Below are 18,755 nucleotides of genomic sequence, written 5' to 3'. Positions count from 1 at the left end.
TTATTGTGGTCCAATCTCTCCGTTCTGAATTTCATATTTGAGCTTTATTATATTAGTATTATGGAAAAATAATTCAACTTGCATCCATTGTTTAAAAGGTTGATTGGATAACCAAATTGGTGGTGTTTAACTATGAAAAGTCATCTTATATGCTATTTATACCATATTTTTTTTCCCTCAACATGCTGCTGTTTTGCCAAGTTTGCCTCACAAGACCGGCACTGCAAGGCATCAACTCCAAATCGCGACAAAATACACTTTTTAGATTAAGTGAACGTGTATATATAGTCCAATTCTCACTAATAAGCAAATTGTTTTTTTCGCGCTCTATATATGGTCTATGCAAAGCTAGAGTCTCCTATATAGTTCAATATTCACTATGTATCGAAACGAAGTAGTCATTTTACCTCGGAAAATTATTTATCAGTATGTTTTTTTTTAAATTATTCTCTCTTTCAAATAACTACTTTTTTTTTTAAATATTGTGTCTTTTTATTAGCTTAGAACAAAAGTGTGTATGAATTCAAACGTTACGACCGGAGGGTTGATTTTGTTTTGTTTACTAAGCAAATGTCAATATTTTTACAGGTGGGAAATAAATTTGACAAATGGAATAGCCAATAAGCACTCACCTTATTCATTTAAAAGCCAAACACAAAAGGACCAACTTGCATATGTTATTTATGTCATGTAGAACATTATTACTGTATCAAATAAAATATGAGTCGACAAAAAAACTAATTGTATTTCTAAAAATACTTTTTTGTAACATTCTAAAAATAACTTTTCTTTTTGTTTTCGACATTTTCATATAGTTCAGAAACAATTAATAATTATGCTACGAGTGTCGAGTAGAGTTGATTGCCTCCAGTCAACAGTAGAGAAATTTGTGTATGAATGATAGAGGTTTCCATTAAGATTGGAGTTTTGAATGGAAAAATATTTAATAGGGGTCCATTTGATTGCGAATTCATAAATGATTGTTTGCTAACTATTAACATGTCATATTTTATATTGCCCCCACGACTTTGGTCCCATTAATTGATTATATACTATTTACCGCTCGAATCAATATACTAAGTACCAAACTGAAAGTTTGAAGCTGAAAACTGTCAACAGACTCAGAAATTCAAAATATAATCTCGCTGATTCTACATATCTTATGATTCTAATCTAACGTAATTTTGGGAATATCCGTGCAACGATTTCAGTTTTCTTAAATTATATTTTCGGATTTGTTGAAACAAAACATAACGAAGTGTCTGCGTTGCATGTTCGTGAGAGTGTTAAGAGAAAAGGAATCAACATAAACTACTTAATTGACATTCGTTTTGCAATTAGTATTATTAATCAATTTTTCTTTGACACCTAAGAGACAGCCTATTGATACCACATAAATTACGTAAATTATCAGTTCCATTATCCTAATCATATTACCATATACTTTGAAATCTGAGGTTCTATTTTAGAGTCATTTAATATGGAGGTAATAGACGCAATAAATAAGGAAGCAATCAAGTAAACCGCCATTTTTTTATTTTTTGAAATTAAATAAAACATTGAAGCCGACAAAAGATAAAAACATTAACAAAGTTTTGACAGATTGTACACCGTATTACGGTATTCAAATGACTAATGACATTCAGTAAAACTCGAGAAGGGTCAAAAAAGGAAGTGCAACGACCAAAAAGAATGCGTCTCGGGCCGATCTAATGAAAACATTAATGTTTAAAAAATAAATGTTGATACATAGTGTGTAAGAAGAAACATGTTGAACAAAAACTTGACGACCAAAAAAAACCTTGAAGAGCTGTTTGTTTTGTCGTGACGTGTGGTTGACTTTGGGATATGAGTCAAGCTATTATTTAACCAGTTTATTCGTTATTTTAGGCCCTTTACATAGTCGAAAATCCGAAAACCACACGAACAATCATTTAAAATTGATAGCGATTTTTTAAAAATGTTTGAACTAAAATTAAACATCTCCGTATCTCGTGGTCGAATTAATTTACTTACAATCACGTCATTTTCGATGTGATGAACTAGCGATATAAATTAATAATCGGCCAGCTTTAGTTATACCCACTAAAATAGTCTTTGGTTGTTGACGATAATTTAAAGGTATTGATAGCTTTAAGAGACTAATCATGGTGTCCACTGTTTGAGGTAGATGTTTAGACTAAACCCTAATCAAGGTTTTAGGCTTTTAGCTAGTTCATCCTAATATTTTATTTTTGGGCATATGTGCACTAGCTAATTGTGCTTGAAACAAATCATTTAAGTAAACACTTACAAATGAAAGCCCAAAATATAGGCCCAATTAAGTCCTCCATATAAACCAAGTTCCACTTTTACTTTTCACCAATAAAGCATGAACACATCTCCTATGAAACAAAGACTTGTTACCAAACCAGCAGTACCGCCTCCCACATTGTCCCAATTGCTGCGAAAACAGCTACTGGCAGAACAAACTGATGGGCAAAACCCGAGATCGCGAAGGCTCTTCTTGCACTGTTCTCGATAGATGTTGCAGACGCCAACGATGGAGGAGGCGGTTTCTTAGCTAAAACAGCGAGCTTCATACCGCCGTAACATCCACCACCATTACCGCTGATCAGATAGTAATGTCTAGTCTCATTGAGATGAACCAAGTCCCTTCCAGCTCCACGAGTCCAATTAGCGATCGGGTTATCGGCGTTGCAGCTTCTGTAGTTGGTCTCGTTCACTTCTATAACGTTGTACTGGTTTCTCTCGTAAACAAAATCTGAGTGAACAAACCACGAAAACCAAATAGAGACACTCTATAAGCAAACAAGGAGGACATAACCAGAGCCTAATTCGTTTACCTTAGGGCTTTAAAAGGTCTAAAATTGAGATAAGAAAATCAGAAACAGAGATTAACCCCCAAAAAAACTTGACATCCGGAGTTACATGTGAAAAGATTGGTTAAAAACTTCAACTTTAACAAATGGGTACAAAGGAGAAGTGAAGTATCCACTGTTTGTAAGAAAACGGCCAGAGAAGAATCTAGTGGTCTTTTCAGACAACCAAACTCGGACAGAATATGATTGTGTTTCGACAAAGATCTTACAAAGTTTCAAAATTTTCAGAATAAGCGAAACCCGTTTTGCCATGAGATCAGTCATCTAATCAAGAGCGTGACAAGAACCAATGTCGATATATATTTTTAGAGAGGGAGAGAGAGTACTAACAGAGCCAATCGTCGAGGTAGAAATGTTTGTCCTGAGCCCAAATGGTATAGTTGATATTAGGATTCCAGAACTTGTTATCTCCCACCGTCCATTTCTTCGCCGCCACTTCCTTCACCGGAGCCATCGCCAGAAAAGCCAGCACCGCCGCCGCAGCCATCAACGCAATTCTCGCCATCGATCACTCAAGAAAAAAGCTCTGCTCTTTCTGACTCTCTGTCTACCTCTCTAGAAATAGCAGATTTTGAGGAATGGGTTTTAAAAAAATGAAATCTTGAAATCTGAGATAAATTTCTCTTTTCCGGGGAAAAAGATCTCTCTAGATCCGTAATTTCTTCGACTACCCTTTGAATAATTTTTGCTTTAATAAACCTCGAGGGAGTAATTGCTAGTGTATAATAGTAGTAATAATTTTTTCTCTTTAGTCATATTTTTCTTACCTTTTTTTTGTTTGTTAATCATTATAAATAAATCTAGGATTATAGATTCCTTCGAGAATAGGAAATGACCACCACCAGGTCTTCTCAATTGAAAAAAAAATTAAAACAAGAACCGTAATATATCACAAAAATTATATGAAACGATTCTTCTGATAATGTGATAGCCGTTGAGGAATTTCATCATCCTTTGACTCGTTTATGATGCCACGACATAACAAGAAGCATAGGCATATGTTTCGTGATCTCTATGTCCTATCAAAACTTCCACGCGCATTGCGTAGCGCGTTATCACCACCGCCACAAAACCAATGGATGGATAGTGTATAATCCTATTTTCTGAAATTCCTTTTTTTAATGGTGTTTTTCTTTTTGACGTCATCACATTAGTTTGGTCCACACAATATCTGTTGTAAAATCCACGTAGACAGACAGAGATATCCATTAGACCCATCCACGTGTCCGTATATCAGCTTCTAATTCCATTGTACCAACAAGAAAAAAAAAAAAAAACTTAGCTCAACTGAGAAGCGAAGAAGAAAATGGCGGCAGCGGCCATGTCCGTTCACCTCCCAAAACATTCTTCTTTTCTTCTGAAACCCAAACTTCCATTGGAGCAAAATTCCAACTTTCTCGGTGGGTCCTTGAATTTAGGTCGACCCATTTCCGTAAACCGGGAAATTAAAGGTCCGGTTTTGGTTTCTGCTTCTTCGACGAGCAAGACCGTCGTTACAGATGGCGTAGACGGAGATGCAAGCAAACGGTTTTATATCAATTTTACTGGATTTCCGTTTCCTCTTGGCCCGTTCCTTAACCGGCGCACCATCAGAACCGAGGTTAGGTTTTTTTATTCGAATTCGCTGAGATTTCATTAGAGGGCCTTCAATTTCAGAATCACAAGTCAATTATTCCCGAATCCCTCTGATTTTTGAAAAAAAACCGAACCTTTTTGTTTGTTTGCAGGCGGTTAAAGGTTGCATATGGATGTTTGAACAAGAACAAGCTTTAGGTTTTAGTAGCGTGTCGACGAATATACGAATGACAGTTATCAAACTGAAATCTGGAGGTTTATGGGTTCATGCTCCTATTGCTCCCACCAAAGAGTGTATCCAGGTTTCATTTTTCATTATTTTTTTTTCATTGATATTTGCCTCCAGAGAGTTGTTGAAGTGATGAAGTATCAATGATTTTGATAAATAACACTTGGGTTTTGATAAAAGTTGTTGAATTTGATAAAAAATGAGAAAGCACTGCAGATGATTGAACTCTAGTGGGTGTTTTGCTTCTTCTTTATATTTTTTGTGGCAGCTAATTAAGGAGTTGGGAGCTCCGGTTGAGTACATTGTCCTGCCAACGTTTGCTTATGAGCACAAGATTTTTGTCGGTCCGTTTTCAAGAAAGTTCCCCAAGGCTCAAGTATGGGTGGCACCAAGACAATGGAGCTGGCCACTGAACTTACCACTCGAGTTTTTCGGTATCTTTCGCGCCAAAATCATTAAAGACGGAGACTTATCTACGCCATGGGCTGAGGAGATCGAGCAGAAAGTCCTAAGCTCCCCAGAAGTTGGTATGTCCTTTCAGTATTTCAATATGGTTTGGTTGAAAGATTCAGGAATCATATTTTCTTATTACAGGAATTGGACCGTATGTCGAAGTAGCGTTCTACCATAAGCGGTCAAGAACTCTTTTAGTCACTGATGCTGTGATCTTTGTTCCAAAGAAACCGCCCTCGAGTATCAGCAACGAATCCTTGTTAGCCTCGGCTAAGAACGGACTGGCTGTGAAGATACTTAGCAAAGGAAAACAAGTACCCAATGACCCTGTGGTTGATAACCCCAACACCCGCCAAAAAGGTCAGTAAAGTCCCTGATTTTCAACAAGAAGAAGAAGGAAAAAAAAAGAAGATCTCTTTAGATCCCAATTGCCTCTGTTTGTTTTTAAAACTTGCAGGATGGGAAAGGATGGTTCTGCAAATTCTATTTCTTGGCCCTTCTAATCTCTTGGAACCAAACGCAAGCTTCGCACAAATGTCGCAGAAGCTGATTGTTTCTCCCATTGTGAAGACTTTGGTCTTTAGCAAAGTCCCTGAGAAGGTTCCTTATCTCTGCATCATCTGTTTCAAACCTCTTCTTTTTTTTTGTGTGTCCAATAGGGTTTTGTTTTGATTTGATAAATACTACGAATTTAGGTGAGGGATTGGATCGATGAGATAGCCCGTGACTGGAGATTCAGAAGGATTATCCCAGCTCACTTCGAGGCTCCAATAAACGCAGGAAGATCAGAATTTTTAGCTGCGTTTGGGTTCCTTGAAGATCTTCTAGGGGAAAGATATGTAACTCGTCCTTCGCTTTCTCTTCTATTCACTTCTCTAATGGGTAAAGCTGCGAGCTACTTTCCTCCTGACGATATGAGAACTCTCTCTTCTCTTGATCAGTTTTTAGTCTCTGTTGGGGCTGTGAAAAAGACGGTCTCTGGTAGAAAACGAAGATGATGGAAAAAAACAGAAAAAAGAATTTCATCTTTAAAAGTCTTGAAAATATAGAAACGATACGGTCTTGTAACGAAAGATATATACCCAAAGATTCTCTAGGGTTTCCCCGACTTCTATACAATCTAGGAGATTGAAATTGTTCTGCTTTATGAGTTTCTTCTGTCATAATTCAAATATATATATGGTCCTGCGGTGGCTCCGATCGATGAATTCATCAATATTTTAAAAAGGGCCAATCTCTTCCGTACAAAGTTTCGACTTTTTCTTTCAGGAGAAGAAACTTAACTGGTTGGAGCTTTGTCCGGACCTGCTGCGATTTGTTTTCGAAAAGTTGAGCTGCAGGGCAGATAATATCGCTTATGTTCCTTTTCATGTTTTTGCTTCCAATTCTAATTCCTGATGTTACATTATCTCTTTCATTTCTTAATCTATTGTTATGAGTTTGGTCTCATAATTACAGCCCTCAACGAAACCCATTTAGGGCCTCAAGTCGTGGTTGGAGAATGTAGCTATGTTTCATATAATCTGTAATGGATATAATTATTCTAAAATAAAATCTTAGATGAAAAAATGGGCCTGAAACAGAGGGACTAAGAAACAGAGCTATATCAGAATCTCCTTGTGTCTTTTGACATTTCTGCATCTATGATTTACTCTCTCCTCCATTTTTGCAAAAAGCTAGAGAAGAGATTTGATTTTTACTTTTAAGAAAGAAAAAAAAAGGTTGAACACACTTTTAATTCTGTATCTGTATCAGTAAACAATCTATACCAACGACGTAAGCGACCAAACTTAATGACCCGAAAATCTGAATCTCTCTTGAGGTTTTGCTACTCTCTTACATGACTGAACAGACGCATTTGTTCATCTTCGGGTCACCTTTAGGCTTCTTCTCTGTTTCAAACATAGTAAAACAAACAACACCTCTCTGTCAACTCAAGAACAGATTTTGAACCTTACATAGAGGCTTTGTTCTTTTTGAATATTTAGGAGCTAAACCAAACAAAAGGGTTTCGTTTTAGAGGAACCTAGAAAAAAGTTTTACCTTTTTCAGTAACCGGAGGTTGGATGATCACGTGCATTGTGGTGACAGCGCTTACAAGATTGGAGACAGGGCTTCGGTAGTCTTTAACCGTCTTGTTGTTCTCCAATACTTTCCCTGCGCTTATCAACTTCACCTCTTTCACTGTCCTCGGTCCATTCTCCTTTTCTAGCTCGAATCAAACACAAACAGAACAAAATGACAAGCTGTATAATTGTAATCAGCACAAACACTTAAACACAGATTCATATTAGCCAGTAACTCACATGTAAGCAAAACATCACAAATGAGTTGTGAAACAAAACAGAGAGGAATCTGTGACATCTCAGCGAACTAAATCTGAATCACATTGAAAAGTCCCAATATTCAAATCTTGCGATGATAACCTTATCTAGCAATTCAAGAGAGACAAGTCAAAAAAAAAAAAAAAACCTAGAACAAGTATAATCGAAAAGCTGATGAAAAATCTTTAGCATCAGATATTCTATTCGAACATGAATCTCATAAGTAATCGACCAAACCATTGTTGCAAGAACATTGAAGCCTTCACAGTCTCAAAACACAGAGCCAGAAGAATGCTAAGAATCTGAAAAGCCATAAGTGTAGGACAGCATAAAAACTGACCTCTGGGCCATTCAGAAATAACAGTTTCCTTGAGTGCCGCGACAGTTGTAGCATCCGGGAATGCTTTAGGACCGATATCCGAACCATCAGTTAACCGAAACTTGATCTCTAGTTGATTATGGACTTCTGCCATCTATTGCAAGAACCAATCAACGAAACTTTCCTCAAACCCACAGAAAACTCAAAAGACACCACAAACACTAAACAGTTTCTCAATGTATCAATTCCCACAGGACCTTCTTTGCTCTTTATTCTATCTGCCATGAGTCAAACAAAAAGGAACATTTTTTCTTCAATAAGTGACTGTGAAGAAGAACACGAAACCCGAAGATTAAGGGTTTAATCGAGAATCTGATATCTAAATGAATCGCATGCAACACAGCAACAACCAGAGGAATTGACAGGATACACATGAGTATATCATATAAATGTTAGAGATCAAGATGTTTACAAAACAGAAAAATTTAAAGATCAAGAAGACCAGGAAAACCAATCATAAGAAAAATAATAAAATCCTTAAAGAGAAAGAGGATCTGACAAAATGAACAAAACCGGAAAACTCCAAGAGGGGTGGGTATGCTTAAAATCAAGGAATCCAGATTTGAAACGAAGCCGGAAAAAGAAAACCCTAAATTTGGCGATTCTTACTTGGCTCTGAGACTGATCTGAGCCGATGAATGAAAAGGAAAGAGAAGAACACGCATCAGAGAGGAGAGAGAGTTGCGAATTGAGATCAAGAGATCTCGTGAGTGTAGAGAATCAATGGCGGTCAAAGCTTCCATTTTTATCTGATATTCTTCCCATCTATGCGCCTAAGAAAATGCACATCTCTCTTCTCTCTCCTATCAAAGCACACCCGATCCTAATTTTTGTTCTTCAATTCCACAATTTGATATTGAAAGAACGCACTACCCAATCGACAAATTTTATTAGTTTTTTTTTGTTTGTTTCCAAGAAATTTTTAAATAGTACTTTCCCTTTTTATTTGCAACAATTTTTTGGGGGGGGGGGGTCAAGGCAACAATAGTTTTGCCTGCTTACTACATGTTTTTTTAAAAAAAAATTGATTGTTGTGAAGAGACTTTGGGGCAATTAAGCTGAGAAAGTTTACCATTCTTCATCATAAAATATATCATTTCTTTTTAGCATTTGTCATTGAATATACGAATACAGTAGAATTATAATTTATGTATCGACAATCACTATTCGATTTACAGATAATCATTCTTACTAAATTTATTTACCCTTGCCAATTTTTATATGTTTCATTTTCATTAAAAAAAAAAAAAATTCAAGTCATCATCATACGATTGATGGTGATTACTATTTTCTACTTGTAAGATTCTTACAAAAGGCGCTAAATAAATATCCAAATATAAATTATTGTGGTATTTACCATTTTACCTCAATAGTTCGATTCGAGTGAACCATATGTTGTGCAGAATTAATATGTGATGTCATTGATGTCATAATTTAATCAGATATCTTATCTCAACAGTTACATCAAGTTAGAGAGGGATAGGAGGACAGGGAGATAAGTAAACTGAATCTAACCAAAAACAAAGAAAAGTGCTATGTTTCAAGAAAAGTCGCATGATTGAACAAATAGGGAACTTAACAAAGCAATAATGTCCATATAAAATCCCTAAAGACTATATCAATAAGTAAAAAAAAAAAAGTGAAATTTAACTATCAAAACTTAAGAAACCGAAATTAAAAAGAAAAAGTACGTGTGGAGTAAACGCAACAGTGTTGTTGTTCCTTGGTCTTGTCTGATCATAACCAAAATCCAATTTCTTTCTGGCTGTCCATAAACCTTTCTTGTTCTTATAACACATCCAAGCATTTGGAATCTTTAATCGAAACCAAAAGAATCTCAAAAAGGGTACCTTCTATTTTTACAGAAGAATGAATCTTTCTCTCTCTTTCTCTTTCTCCTGCAGCTCTGCAACTGGTTTCATTGTCCAGCTAAAATCCGAGTAAAATCTGCAGAACCCGCGAATTCTCTAGTCTGCTTCAAGATTATCTGTGAGCTTTCTGTTTGCTATTCCAAGATATGACAATTCTTAATGAAATCATTGGTGTAGTTAACATATTTTGTCCAGAATGGCCTGAGATGCTCAAAACCTATCTCGAGCCACGGCTTTGATTGGCCATTGTAGTGAATCACTGCAGCCTTCTTCACATTTTCTAAGTTGGTCTTGCTTTGGTAACCTAATCCAAGCATATGCCAAGACGAATCTATTGCCTGAACATGACCTTTGAATGCAATTAGAGCTGGAGGCAGTGTCCCAAGTTTCCACATTGTTAGATTCGACTTCAGATTCTGCACATCAGACAAAAACCAGAAAGCAAAATCAAGTATTTGCCAATTTTCGAATCATAAAACTCAAAAACATTGCACGCTTCTTCAATATTTTACCTCTTTAAGCCAAGAATGATAGGTTTCTCTGATATTTGTCTTCCTCCAAGTCCGAAGATCGAAGATATTCATTCCATAAGCCCAAGCACATTCTTCGGGATCCAAATGCTTTGCAATGAGCGGGTGAGAGAAATTGAAGTAGTTCCTAAGACGCTTTGACATAACCCATTGGTCTTCTCCTCGACAAGTCTCCACAGCTCCATTAACCTTCCCGTTAAGGTCAATATCCCAAAGCGGAGATAAATCTCGCTGAATCACTATATCATCATCTAAGAACACTACCTTGTCTAAGTTCGGAAAAAGCTGTTCAAAAAGGCGAAACAAGCAAACATTACATTCATGTTCTCAATCCGGATTTTTCTATTAAAAGGACAGAAACTGTGATCCTAGACAGTAAGCCACACTTAGCTGTTCTAAAGAAAAAAAAAAACTGTTCAGTAAAAAAAAGAAGACTGTCGCCCTGCCACACTTCATTTAGAGAGGAAAAGGCTAAATTCTGAAACCTAGACAATAAGCCACGCTTCACTAGGATAAAAAAAGGAGAAAATTTGAAATTGAAAGGACATAAATTTTATACTAGACAACAGTAAGCCACACTCCATATAGACGAAAAAGGCGAAACTTTGAAATTAAAAGAGCAGAAATGTTGTACCTCTGGTAGATATATTCTAAGATGGTTGAGCAAAGATATGTATTTGGGACTTCTTGATTGCAATTTCGAAGCAAATGTCCGAGGAGTTGTTTCGCTGAGGTTTGCACCAGCGATATGATTCCCATGGTAATAATTTCGGATACCGTTATGGCTTTCCACAGCTTCGAGAACCGGAACATTCTCTCTTGTTAACCAGTCGAACTGATGAACACTTTTGACTTCAACGATGGCAGGAGCGACAGAATTAAGCGCAAACCAAGAATGCATACCCGCATAGGTTTTCTTGTCTGTGATAACATGGAAGACAATTTTCTCAGGTTTTGAAGATGATTGAACAGCGGATGAGACGACAACCGATGCAGCCAAGATATTGTCTGTAGCTAGAACAAAATGGTGATAAGCGTTATCTGAGAGAAGAGGGAGAAACTCCGGGGAAGGAAGCTGTCTCCGAGCATGAGCATTGGAGGAATATTCATCGGTTAGTCTTAAAGAGAGACAGTGAATTCCTTTCGGAACAGAGCTTGCTGCAAAGTGTTTGTTCATAAGTTCCGCAAATTTAGATTCCCTTATATCCCTTTCAAACTTCTCTATCTGTTCAAAGAGAATACCCAAATCACAAAAAACATTTCGGATAACGAATCTACAATTAAGAATCAATTTCAGATTGGAGAATGTACCATGGCTCGAAGCACGAGTGAAAATGTTTTCGCATCGTAGTGGTTGTTCTTCATATCTGAAACAAGTTGACTAAAAGAATCTGGAAGCTTTAAACCATCTGGAATTTCTTGAGTGCTTACTTCGTTTAGAATTTTGTAAAAGTCTCTAACTAATCTCTGCTGCAACAGAAACGTGAGAGAGAAAAAAAAAATCCAACTTAAGGTAAATGATACAGAGAAATCCATCTTGTAACTTTTTAAGGTAAATGATACAGAGAAATCCATCTTGTAACTTTTTATAATCTGAAATGAAGCAATCACTCACCTCTGAATCATCTATCCTACCAAGAAGACGTGGTCCTAACCGCCTCCCTAAACAATCTGAAGTATAAATAAGTAAAAAAGGACAAGAAAATTTCATGAGCTCATCACATGAGCAAAAGTATTAGATAGATATACAAGACGGGATTTTGGGTTGCAAAGCTAAACATATGAAGGATAAGCGAAAAATGAGGAGCTTCAAGATTCGTTTTGTCAGCAATTGCTTCTGATCTATTAAAACCGCGATTGATAAATTTTCTTTTTTTTGGAAATTTCAACTCCACACAAACAAAACAAGGGAATTTTCCAAGATGCCACTATAGTTACGAAAATCTGAGCTCGAAGCATCATACTAGTACACAATTGAAACTCAATTGGCTCCCTTTGAGACGCTTAAGAGATTCATTTGTGGATACCAAACAAGAAAATTTTCAAATTGCCGAAAGTTTGTTGGCTTAACCATTGCATCCAAACAGATGCTTGTGACAATGCTTAGATTCAAGAAAAATACCAATCTCAGATAGGTGCTAGTTACTAAATATTATGTCGAGATCCGAACTAAAGCAGCGCCCATCAACAAATCACACAGAATCGAGAATGACTGAAGGAAAGAAAAAAAAAGGGGGTTTTACCAATGGAGGAGCACTTGTTGACACCTTCAAGGGTAACAACAGCGGTTAGGATGAAGACGAAAGGCAGCAAGAAAGCGAGGATTAAGATTGTGTGGAAGAGAGTTCGGTAAGAGATGTGACGAGCTGCGACTTTGATCTTCATCAAATCAATAAACTCATTGCTGCTCGAAATCGTGATGCTTCTCATGCTAGGCGATATGTGAAGCTGCATCCTTGAACGTGCAGCCCCACAGTGGTTTTCAGGTCGATCGAATCGGATAAAACCCTAATTCCACCCAATCCCCAACCAAACAACATCACCTCCCCAAGCGATTCCCGATTGCTTCCCCGATTCTCGATCTAGCCTCCCAAATCCGACGATATTTGACTTCTTCTTCTTCTTCCTTGTGGTCTTCTCGCAGACCGCATTTAGATTTCCGACAAACCAGAAATGATCCGAATTTGAGATTCCCGCCGTCTCTCTGTTGATTGATTTAAGCAATTCGAGACGAGAATACAAATGGGTTTTCCTCAAATTCGTGTTACAACCAGATATATTCTCACGGATCAAATACAAATCAATGAGCTTGTCAAAGAAGAAGACAAATGAGAGAAGAGACAAAAAATTCCCAAGTGATTTCGCTGGTGGATCTAAAAATTAAATTCAATATACACCGAATCCCCAAAGAAAAAAAAAAGGGGAAAAAAAAAAGAATCGTAATTAATTTTAAGATCTCAAATATAAATGAATTAAAAGACTTAATTGGATTTCTCTATGGGGATTAGTGTCTTGACCTTGAGTTTAGGATTTCTGTGTAAAGCTAATTATAGGTTTCTTCCGACTTTCATGCCCAAACAATAATTTTGCTTTTTGCATCTTTTCTCTTGATTATTCTTATTTAACCATCTAATTTTGATAGAAAAAAAAAACAGGAGGATAAAAAATACAGTTTATTAAAAGAAATTCTTTTTCCACAGTTGGAAGACAAATAGACAAACTCCTCCGTATTTCTTAAATAGATTAATTATTGGAAAAATTTATCTCGTCACGACCTTTTTCAAAATTTGTGATATAAATTAATATGATTATTAATATTGTTATAATTAATTAGGTTCGAATTTTTTAAATTCTAAATTCTAATTGATCTGCTTTAATAAAACTGGAAGAAAAAAAAAACGAAAAGATCATTTTTAACAGCTGGTTTTATAAAAGATGGGAAATAAGTGGCCGGAAAAGAAGAAGAAAAGTATATGATTATGATAGTCTAATTTATTTCACCATGTCACCAATATTTCTAAAGATAATCAGAAATTTTCGTAGGAATATTTTGTCGTAGTCATTTGTGACAAGAAATCCATTTATCATTTGGTTTAATATACGCAAATAAGTTTTTATTTCATTTCATTTTTGGTTAAATTATTGCATTTAATTTATAATGTACATTCGCCTAGTTATAATTTGATTTGTTTTTCTTTTACAGCAAAAAATTATTATTTGAAGCCAAAGACCAACCGACACGATGTGATACGGTCAAGAAAATATTATAATTTAAACGAAACTGTATTTTCCAACTGATTAATTACGATCTGAAAATCAATTGTTTTTTTTTTTTTTGGGGGTAAAGAACAAACACTAAACTCAAAAATTTGGTCTTTATTAAAAAAAAAAAACTCAAAATTTTGGCTATTTTAATTGGAATTGCATCTGATTATCACGATTTTGGTTTCTCATTGACGTTTCAAGATCTTAAAGCTTATGAGAAACTAGAGGGAAAAGATTTGAAAGAACCATTTCAATATTTCGAGAAACAAGAAAGGAAAACAGGTCTGATTTTTTGTTTTTTTTTTTCTCATCACTTTCCCGGAAAAAAAGAACACGGGTACAAGGGAACTGTACAACTTTGAAACTAAGGACTCAAAAAGCAAAGTCTATACGAATGTTACATACAATTCACAAGACAACGAGAATAGAGTTTTAACACAAAATTCCAAAACTCCATCAGAGAAAGACAGTGAGGGAGAGATTACCTTGTTCAATACTTGAGCTCAAATATTCCACCAGTAACCATAGAAACATTCAGATCGAATCTCACTAAGCGATTCTAAGATTCAGCTTCTACTGATTCTTCTCTGCATCTCTTGCTTTTGACTTTTCAGGCTTGTTCCTCATCCTGTGGAAAGTCTGATGACCACCGAGAGCTTGATAAGTCAAGAAAACCCTGTCACAGAGCCTGCACCGATGCTCAGTGCCCTCATCTCCTGAATTTGTTTCTTGGCCGTCAAGTTTCTGTTGGATATCCGTTTTAGCGTTTTGCAAAATCAGTCCAGGCCTATATACCAAGCTCACTCTCTCCAATCCAGCTTCTGCTCTAAACCTTCCTGCTCCTACCTGGCACGATTCATCGGCCTTGTTGTCTCCCAAGAACCCCAAAAGCTCTTTCGGATTTCCATCAGATTCAGTACTCAAAGACCCATCTGCGGCAGGGGATTTCCCAACTAGTTTCTGCTCATTACCCAAAAACCCGTCTTCAAATTCTCTCAGATTTAGCCCTGGATTCGAAACCAGAGCTTCAACACTCTTAGACAACAGAATCAGAGACTCGGCGACTTCTAATAACTCTCCATCATACTCAGAAACAGAAGACGAAGAAGAAACAGAGAATCGAGGAATCTTCTTGTACCTGGAAACTCTTTTCGATCTCTTTCTCCTCTGTACATCACTGAAGCAACACAAGAGATCAGCACTTCTGATCATAGATTCTTCATAATCGCTCTTCTTCTGATTCAACGAATGCATCCCTTTGCGATGTTTCGTCAGACATTTCTCATATCGAAACCCTTTCCCACATTCTTCGCATCGAATCAAACGCTTCTTATTACTCGCCCGTGTACCCAATCGATCATCGAGTGGAGATTTCTGGGTTTTCTTCGGGTTTTCCCTCAATCCGTAGTAGCAAGATATCTCTTCGTATTGATTCATCGATTCTCCTAAACGATTCTTCTTCTCGCTATATATCAAAAATCGAGTGCTTCGAAACTTCTTATGGCGTAATTCGAAGATGGGTTTCTCGAATTCTTGATGATCATCCATTGAAGCCAAGCTTGTAGGAGCCAGAGATGATTTTCGAAGAGAATCACCTTAAAAATGAGCAAGGACTTAGCTAAAAGAATCGATTTTCCGTCACTTTCCCGAGAAAACGCAAAAGAAAAAGGCGGAGACAGAGGGAGGAGTAAATGTTGGCAAGAAAGATACCTGATTCTCTGAGTTAATCGGAAGAAACTACGAAATCAAACGAAAAAATTGGATTTTTTGGTAGATTTCTGGGGAAATGAGAAGAGAATGAGAGAGAGCGAGGGCAAGCAAGAGCGAAAGTAGAAACAGAGAGATCAATAAGCACGCGCTGAGAAGGGAGGGAAGGAAGAAAGGGGTATTTCTGTAAATAAGAAGAAGCGAACGAGAACTTTTGTTTGTAGCTCGATGGTCCGACGTGGCATATGGTTACTGATGTGGCAAGGCTTTCAAGTTCACACAGACCAGGTTTAGCATATACATATTTTTGGTAGGGGTGGGGACAGAGCGGATATCCTGGTTTTTGGGATATCTGTGATTCGCTCCGTTCCGTCCGGATAATCATTTTTCCGATCCGTATCCGTTTCGCAATTATTCGGATATTCGTTTTCTAAATATTCACAAAAAATTTGAATATTTGCCGGATATCCGATCCGCCCTATAAAAATATTTAAATAATAATATATTTAAAATAAAAATTCAAAAAAAATTCAAAATTTAGCTAAAAATGACAATATTTTCTTAAAAATTTTTTTTTCTTAACTTATTAAGTTTTAATATTTATAATAATCAAATTATAAACAAAAACTCACAAAAATTACATTTATATATAATAATTATACACTTTATATGAATTATTATCTATCTATATATACATATATATATTTATACCGGAGCGGAGCGGATATCCGTCTTAATTTTTTTAAGTATTTATGATTTGCTCCGTTTTTAACGGATATTGAATTTGTTTTGCTCCATAAAATTATGGATATCCGGATTTTTTGGATCAAATCAAGACAAATAACGGATCGAATCAAATATGACGGATATTTTGCCCAGCCCTAATTTTTGGAGTAGGGTGCCAAACAAAAAAAACTACCCCAGTGATTATGATATTTTATCTCAGAAGTTACAACAGTAATTTGGTGGCTTGATTCTATTTGATTCTATTGGTTTGTATTAAATCCTATTTCATAATTTGTAGTATTATATATCATAATCTCAACACATTTTGCTTAGCCGTGACTAATATAAGATGATTTAGGGGGTGTTATTCAATCATGAATTTAAAATGAGTTTTCTAGGTTTTATAATCTTTTAGATTTAAAATTTGATATCAGTTTTATAGATTCATTTGTTTAGATTTTAAAATCTCTGCAATATACATTGGATTTTGATTCTAATAATTTACTCATAAAAATCTATTAGAACTGATTTGAAATGACTTAATATACAAAGATTTTAAAAGTCATTTAGTTTTGAATAACATTGGATTTTTGTAAAAGATTTAAAATCTTCATTGAATAACAATAAACTTTAAAATCTCCTCAACATGATTTACAATGAAAAAATTCAATAACATTATATTTTCAAACATCATTTAGAATCATTAGTTGAATAACAATGAATTATGGTTGAATTTCAATTCTATTAAAAAACCTGATTGAATAACACCCCCTTAAAGAACCAAACTCACTGCAATTATTCCACAAAACACTAAAACAGGAAATCACAATGCAAAAGAAGAGTTACTTCTCACCTGGGACAATATATAGTAATAGACATCCAAGTACTAATTATTCAAAAGCACTTGATTAAACAGTAGAAATTAAAAAACCTAAAACAACCAAACACACCACTCCTTGGAAGCTCTAATTCATCATCATCAGCAGCACAATCAGGCCACGGCGGTTTCTCCTGCTGCAGCAGTACTACTAGCCTTTGCTGCTTCTCCTTTAAGTTTTTGACGGCGGATTTGATGGCGTCCTCCGCAAGCATACTGCAATGCAGCTTGACGGGTGGCAACCGAAGATGCTTTGCTATTTCCCTGGAAAATTACAGCCTAGTATTGTACTGAAACATAGCACTCATCCATGGTGTTATCAAAATTTTCTATGTGCCTAGCTAGCTAACAAAATATCATATGATTAAGACATCATCCTAAGAAGCGAAGGAGAGTTAGAGATACCAACTAGCTTAGATCTTGTTAATGTCTAAGAGAGCTTTGTCATATATTAAAGAAAAATAATAACCAAAGGAAAAAAAGGGAACTTACGCGTTCTTAATGGTCAAAACTTCCTCAATCGTTTTGCCCTTGATCCATTCAGAAGCTAATAAAGGGAAAAGATTAAAAAGAAGAAAGACTCTGAATCACAAGCTAACATTCCACACTGATTCTCACGGAATTGAGAAAAAAGAGTGTGAAAAATAAAAGTGAATACCGAGGGAAGAAGAGGCGATAGCAGCGCCACAGCCAAAGGTCTTGAATCGAGTGTCAGTGATCTGACCGGAATCATCGACCTTAATTTGGAGGCTCATCAGATCACCGCAGGAAGGAGACCCAACCAATCATGTGCCAACGTTAAGGTCGTCCCTGTTCAAGGACCCGACGTTCCTAGGGTTTTCAAAGTGGTCTATCACATTCTCGTGGTACATTCTTCGACCCCCCAATCCTCTACAAGGCCTTAGCCTTAGATAAGCTTTTTTTTGCAGTTTGCCTCAGCATCTCCTTCTCTTTTTTCTCTCTCGGCAAAACCTATCAATTAATTAAGGTTTTTTTTCTTTTCCTGAATAATAATGTGGATACATATCCCTCCCTTTCCCGACTTAATTTGCGGAAATAATGCAAATTGTAACTAACTTTTTCCAATTTTTATGTTTTTTTTGTTTCAATTATTATTTAATATTTACATGCAAAACATTTCACATGCAGGATTCTGTATTTCTCTTTCATTTCTATGTTCCATATGTAATTTCTCATAATGATTGTGCAACTTTTTCTTAATTTTCAATAAAGCAGATGTTATAGAAAAAAAAAAAAACATTTTCATGCAATATTCAATATTCTATCTGACAACAAATCTTTCCCAATTAGCCTATATGATATAGAACGCAACCCCTTTTTGGACCTAATATATATGTGCATGATACTATGTAAGGTGGAACCTACAAGACAAACTTGAAAATAAAGATGCTTCAAAATCCAGGCAAAATTTGTTTA

At 36.0% G+C, this 18,755-nt stretch overlaps 6 protein-coding genes across 11 annotated transcripts; 1 reads left to right on the top strand and 5 right to left on the bottom strand.

The window, feature by feature from the left end:
- Positions 1 to 2,268: 2,268 nt before the first annotated feature.
- On the bottom strand, positions 2,269 to 3,549 carry LOC18023570 (lamin-like protein). The gene is made up of 2 exons (XM_006408395.2): positions 3,213 to 3,549; positions 2,269 to 2,764 (listed from the first exon to the last, which is right to left on the bottom strand). Exons 1-2 carry the CDS (start codon positions 3,385 to 3,387, stop codon positions 2,403 to 2,405), a joined length of 537 nt encoding a protein of 178 aa, XP_006408458.1. The 5' UTR covers positions 3,388 to 3,549; the 3' UTR covers positions 2,269 to 2,402.
- A 594-nt stretch (positions 3,550 to 4,143) lies between these two features.
- Positions 4,144 to 6,284, top strand: LOC18023569. Of its 2 annotated transcripts, none has more exons than XM_024159721.1 (6): positions 4,144 to 4,482; positions 4,610 to 4,759; positions 4,955 to 5,213; positions 5,281 to 5,499; positions 5,597 to 5,739; positions 5,860 to 6,284. In XM_024159721.1, the coding sequence occupies exons 1-6, from the start codon at positions 4,189 to 4,191 to the stop codon at positions 5,911 to 5,913; spliced, it is 1,119 nt and encodes a 372-aa protein (XP_024015489.1). In that variant the 5' UTR covers positions 4,144 to 4,188; the 3' UTR covers positions 5,914 to 6,284. The 2 variants fall into 2 exon arrangements, with proteins under 2 accessions (XP_024015489.1, XP_006408457.1); XM_006408394.2 differs by having other exon boundaries at positions 5,835 to 6,284.
- A 437-nt stretch (positions 6,285 to 6,721) lies between these two features.
- Positions 6,722 to 8,749, bottom strand: LOC18023568 (membrane-anchored ubiquitin-fold protein 1). Of its 2 annotated transcripts, none has more exons than XM_006408392.2 (4): positions 8,452 to 8,749; positions 7,804 to 8,060; positions 7,183 to 7,347; positions 6,722 to 7,031 (listed from the first exon to the last, which is right to left on the bottom strand). In XM_006408392.2, the coding sequence occupies exons 2-4, from the start codon at positions 7,934 to 7,936 to the stop codon at positions 6,976 to 6,978; spliced, it is 354 nt and encodes a 117-aa protein (XP_006408455.1). In that variant the 5' UTR covers positions 7,937 to 8,060; positions 8,452 to 8,749; the 3' UTR covers positions 6,722 to 6,975. The 2 variants fall into 2 exon arrangements, with proteins under 2 accessions (XP_006408455.1, XP_006408456.1); XM_006408393.2 differs by having other exon boundaries at positions 7,804 to 7,936; positions 8,452 to 8,727.
- A 648-nt stretch (positions 8,750 to 9,397) lies between these two features.
- On the bottom strand, positions 9,398 to 13,086 carry LOC18023567 (probable galacturonosyltransferase 13). Of its 4 annotated transcripts, none has more exons than XM_024159333.1 (6): positions 12,487 to 13,086; positions 11,859 to 11,905; positions 11,555 to 11,713; positions 10,878 to 11,468; positions 10,226 to 10,528; positions 9,398 to 10,129 (listed from the first exon to the last, which is right to left on the bottom strand). In XM_024159333.1, exons 1-6 carry the CDS (start codon positions 12,695 to 12,697, stop codon positions 9,848 to 9,850), a joined length of 1,593 nt encoding a protein of 530 aa, XP_024015101.1. In that variant the 5' UTR covers positions 12,698 to 13,086; the 3' UTR covers positions 9,398 to 9,847. The 4 variants fall into 4 exon arrangements, with proteins under 4 accessions (XP_024015101.1, XP_024015102.1, XP_006408454.1 ...); XM_024159334.1 differs by having other exon boundaries at positions 11,555 to 11,710; XM_006408391.2 differs by having other exon boundaries at positions 11,859 to 11,914; positions 12,487 to 13,085.
- Positions 13,087 to 14,567: 1,481 nt separating this feature from the next.
- LOC18023566 lies at positions 14,568 to 15,556 on the bottom strand. The gene is given in 2 exon segments (XM_006408390.2): positions 14,568 to 14,618; positions 14,621 to 15,556. Coding segments are annotated over 2 exon segments (987 nt in total).
- A 1,876-nt stretch (positions 15,557 to 17,432) lies between these two features.
- On the bottom strand, positions 17,433 to 18,190 carry LOC18023565 (iron-sulfur cluster assembly protein 2). Its single transcript, XM_006408389.2, is given in 4 exon segments — positions 17,433 to 17,479; positions 17,482 to 17,582; positions 17,811 to 17,865; positions 17,977 to 18,190. Coding segments are annotated over 4 exon segments (417 nt in total).
- Positions 18,191 to 18,755: the final 565 nt, after the last annotated feature.

The sequence above is a fragment of the Eutrema salsugineum genome, unplaced genomic scaffold (genome assembly GCF_000478725.1).
Source record: "Eutrema salsugineum unplaced genomic scaffold, Eutsalg1_0 scaffold_13, whole genome shotgun sequence".
NCBI classification, from domain to species: domain Eukaryota; kingdom Viridiplantae; phylum Streptophyta; class Magnoliopsida; order Brassicales; family Brassicaceae; genus Eutrema; species Eutrema salsugineum.
This window is presented reverse-complemented; position numbering and strand designations above follow the sequence as displayed.

Excerpts from the sequence above, each read along its gene's own strand:
- LOC18023570 (XM_006408395.2), bottom strand. The coding sequence starts at position 3,387 with ATGGCGAGAATTGCGTTGATGGCTGCGGCGGCGGTGCTGGCTTTTCTG. Across the intron at positions 2,765-3,212 it reads CTACCTCGACGATTGGCTCT|ATTTTGTTTACGAGAGAAAC; the intron begins GTTAGTACTCTC and ends TTGTTCACTCAG.
- LOC18023569 (XM_006408394.2), top strand. The coding sequence starts at position 4,189 with ATGGCGGCAGCGGCCATGTCCGTTCACCTCCCAAAACATTCTTCTTTT. Across the intron at positions 4,483-4,609 it reads GGCGCACCATCAGAACCGAG|GCGGTTAAAGGTTGCATATG; the intron begins GTTAGGTTTTTT and ends GTTTGTTTGCAG. Across the intron at positions 5,740-5,834 it reads TTAGCAAAGTCCCTGAGAAG|GTGAGGGATTGGATCGATGA; the intron begins GTTCCTTATCTC and ends CTACGAATTTAG.
- LOC18023568 (XM_006408392.2), bottom strand. The coding sequence starts at position 7,936 with ATGGCAGAAGTCCATAATCAACTAGAGATCAAGTTTCGGTTAACTGAT. Across the intron at positions 7,348-7,803 it reads TATTTCTGAATGGCCCAGAG|AAAAGGAGAATGGACCGAGG; the intron begins GTCAGTTTTTAT and ends GATTCGAGCTAG. Across the intron at positions 7,032-7,182 it reads ACCTCCGGTTACTGAAAAAG|AGAAGAAGCCTAAAGGTGAC; the intron begins GTAAAACTTTTT and ends TGTTTGAAACAG.
- LOC18023567 (XM_006408391.2), bottom strand. The coding sequence starts at position 12,697 with ATGCAGCTTCACATATCGCCTAGCATGAGAAGCATCACGATTTCGAGC. Across the intron at positions 11,469-11,554 it reads CACTCGTGCTTCGAGCCATG|ATAGAGAAGTTTGAAAGGGA; the intron begins GTACATTCTCCA and ends CTCTTTGAACAG. Across the intron at positions 10,529-10,877 it reads TTAGAATATATCTACCAGAG|CTTTTTCCGAACTTAGACAA; the intron begins GTACAACATTTC and ends CTTTTTGAACAG.